Source organism: Oratosquilla oratoria, unplaced genomic scaffold (genome assembly GCF_046742065.1).
Source record: "Oratosquilla oratoria isolate Oo_2021 unplaced genomic scaffold, ASM4674206v1 SCAFFOLD87, whole genome shotgun sequence".
Taxonomy (NCBI): domain Eukaryota; kingdom Metazoa; phylum Arthropoda; class Malacostraca; order Stomatopoda; family Squillidae; genus Oratosquilla; species Oratosquilla oratoria.
The window spans coordinates 592,501-595,000 of record NW_027467751.1 but is presented as its reverse complement, the minus strand read 5'-3'; the positions used below and the strand labels follow the sequence as shown (position 1 = coordinate 595,000).

At 43.6% G+C, this 2,500-nt stretch overlaps 1 protein-coding gene across 1 annotated transcript in view; it reads right to left on the bottom strand.

Annotated features, from left to right (window-relative positions):
- LOC143024058 (phenoloxidase-activating factor 2-like) overlaps positions 1-2,500 on the bottom strand; it is a 22,940-nt gene that overhangs the window by 3,634 nt on the left and 16,806 nt on the right. The window contains exons 2-3 of the mRNA XM_076182775.1: positions 2,193-2,500; positions 666-814 (exon numbers count right to left, since the gene is read on the bottom strand). The exon at positions 2,193-2,500 is cut by the window's right edge and continues 203 nt beyond it. Of these exons, the coding sequence (XP_076038890.1) occupies positions 666-814; positions 2,193-2,500 (457 nt within the window). The remainder of the gene's footprint in view (positions 1-665; positions 815-2,192) is intronic.

Genomic DNA, 2,500 nt, shown 5'->3' with positions numbered 1-2,500 from the left:
TAGGTGGGCAACCTTTCTAAGTGTGTGCGTGCCAAGATTAGCCAAATCTTTGCTACAAAATGTTCTCGCGTGCCAAAAGATTGAAAGCATAAGCTTACATACGAGTATGCCCCCCCCCCCCACCATCCCTTAACCTCGTGGGGTCCTAGCCCGCCGCCTAACGCAGCATGCAGTTACCAATGGAGATTTTTTAGCTTTTTGTTTTAAGGTGAGCTCTGGTTTTGCACGCGTGCTAAGGGTTGCTCACCCATCCACTACTGTGTCAACGAACGATAGCTTACCGTTTTCCTTCATTTCAGATGTCAGTTAGACACCTTATTCACGTTACTAAGTCTTCTTAATCTCCTTATACTCAATATTAGTATTACAACAATAGCTAGAGATATTTACATGGAATCAGGAAGCTAAATCTCCGAGAGAAATGAAACCCGATAATTTTTTTTTTTTTCTTAACTGCAAGAAAATTTAAACTCTTGGCAATTTTCAATATCATATTATATTATATTATATTATATTATATTATATTATATTGCATTATATTATATTATATTATATTATATTATATTATATTATATCATATTATACTATATTATATTATATTATATCATATTATATTATATTATATATCTACGTTTGTATATGTGTGTGTAAGAAGGAGAACTTACTCGTGGACACAGTGAGCAGCGGTCAGAATAACGCTGGGGTGAATGAGTGATCCACCACAGACGTAAACATCTGTGTTTTCGTTGCTAACAATCGCCTTCGTGAGAATGACCGTCATCCAGGGGAACTCTCCGAACTGCGTCTGGTTGTCCTGCAACAAGAGGGGGAGAACGGTGAGTTCGGTGAGAACCTCTAAGAGATTCAGAAAGACAGAATTAGTGTAGACCTTGTGGTGTCCTCAAGACTCCTTCGCTTATAATTCTAAGATTCATCAAGGGGAAATTCTCCGAACTGCGTCTGGTTGTCCTGCAACAGGAGGGGGAGAACAGTGAGTTCGGTGAGAACCTCTAAGAGATTCAGAAAGACAGAACTAGTGTAGACCTTGTGGTGTCCTCAAGTCTCCTTCGCTTATAATTCTAAGATTCATCAAGGGGAAATTCTCCGAACTGCGTCTGGTTGTCCTGCAACAGGAGGGGGAGAACAGTGAGTTCGGTGAGAACCTCTAAGAGATTCAGAAAGACAGAATTAGTATAGACCTTGTGGTGTCCTTAAGACTCCTTCGCTTATAATTCTAAGATTCATCAAGGGGAAACTCTCCGAACTGCGTCTGGTTGTCCTGCAACAGGGGAGGGAGAACAGTGAGTTCGGTGAGAACCTCTAAGAGATTCAGAAAGACAGAATTAGTGTAGACCTTGTGGTGTCCTCAAGTCTCCTTCGCTTATAATTCTTAGATTCATCAAGGGGAAATTCTCCGAACTGCGTCTGGTTGTCCTGCAACAGGAGGGGGAGAACAGTGAGTTCGGTGAGAACCTCTAAGAGATTCAGAAAGACAGAACTAGTGTAGACCTTGTGGTGTCCTCAAGACTCCTTCGCTTATAATTCTTAGATTCATCAAGGGGAAATTCTCCGAACTGCGTCTGGTTGTCCTGCAACAGGAGGGGGAGAACAGTGAGTTCGGTGAGAACCTCTAAGAGATTCAGAAAGACAGAACTAGTGTAGACCTTGTGGTGTCCTCAAGACTCCTTCGCTTATAATTCTAAGATTCATCAAGGGGAAATTCTCCGAACTGCGTCTGGTTGTCCTGCAACAGGAGGGGGAGAACAGTGAGTTCGGTGAGAACCTCTAAGAGATTCAGAGAGACAGAATTAGTGTAGACCTTGTGGTGTCCTCAAGACTCCTTCGCTTATAATTCTTAGATTCATCAAGGGGAAACTCTCCGAACTGCGTCTGGTTGTCCTGCAACAGGAGGGGGAGAACAGTGAGTTCGGTGAGAACCTCTAAGAGATTCAGAAAGACAGAATTAGTGTAGACCTTGTGGTGTCCTCAAGACTCCTTCGCTTATAATTCTAAGATTCATCAAGGGGAAACTCTCCGAACTGCGTCTGCAACAGAAGAGGGAGAACAGTGAGTTCGGTGAGAACCTCTAAGAGATTCAGAGAGACAGAATTAGTGTAGACCTTGTGGTGTCCTCAAGACTCCTTCGCTTATAATTCTAAGATTCATCAAGGGGGAAAACAATGAAAACTTACCCTAAAACCGGCAATGGTTGTGTCTACTCCAAGGGCATTGCGAACTCCACAGGTCCCAGTAATAGTCGGAGTTGGGCCAACTGGATCTGTGGGACCATGTGGGGTTAAAGTAAGATCGAAGTTGTTACAGCAGACAGAGATAGGGTCTGCGCACTCCGATCCTGGCCCGACCGCAATACCGACGTTGCCTTGCCTGACGGAGAAAATGTCTTCTCCATCGTGACTTCCACCTTCATCCAGGCACTGATAGAAAGGGACACATGTGCACCCAGTCGCTGTGACTTCGTTGTTACCTGCTCCAGGAACCT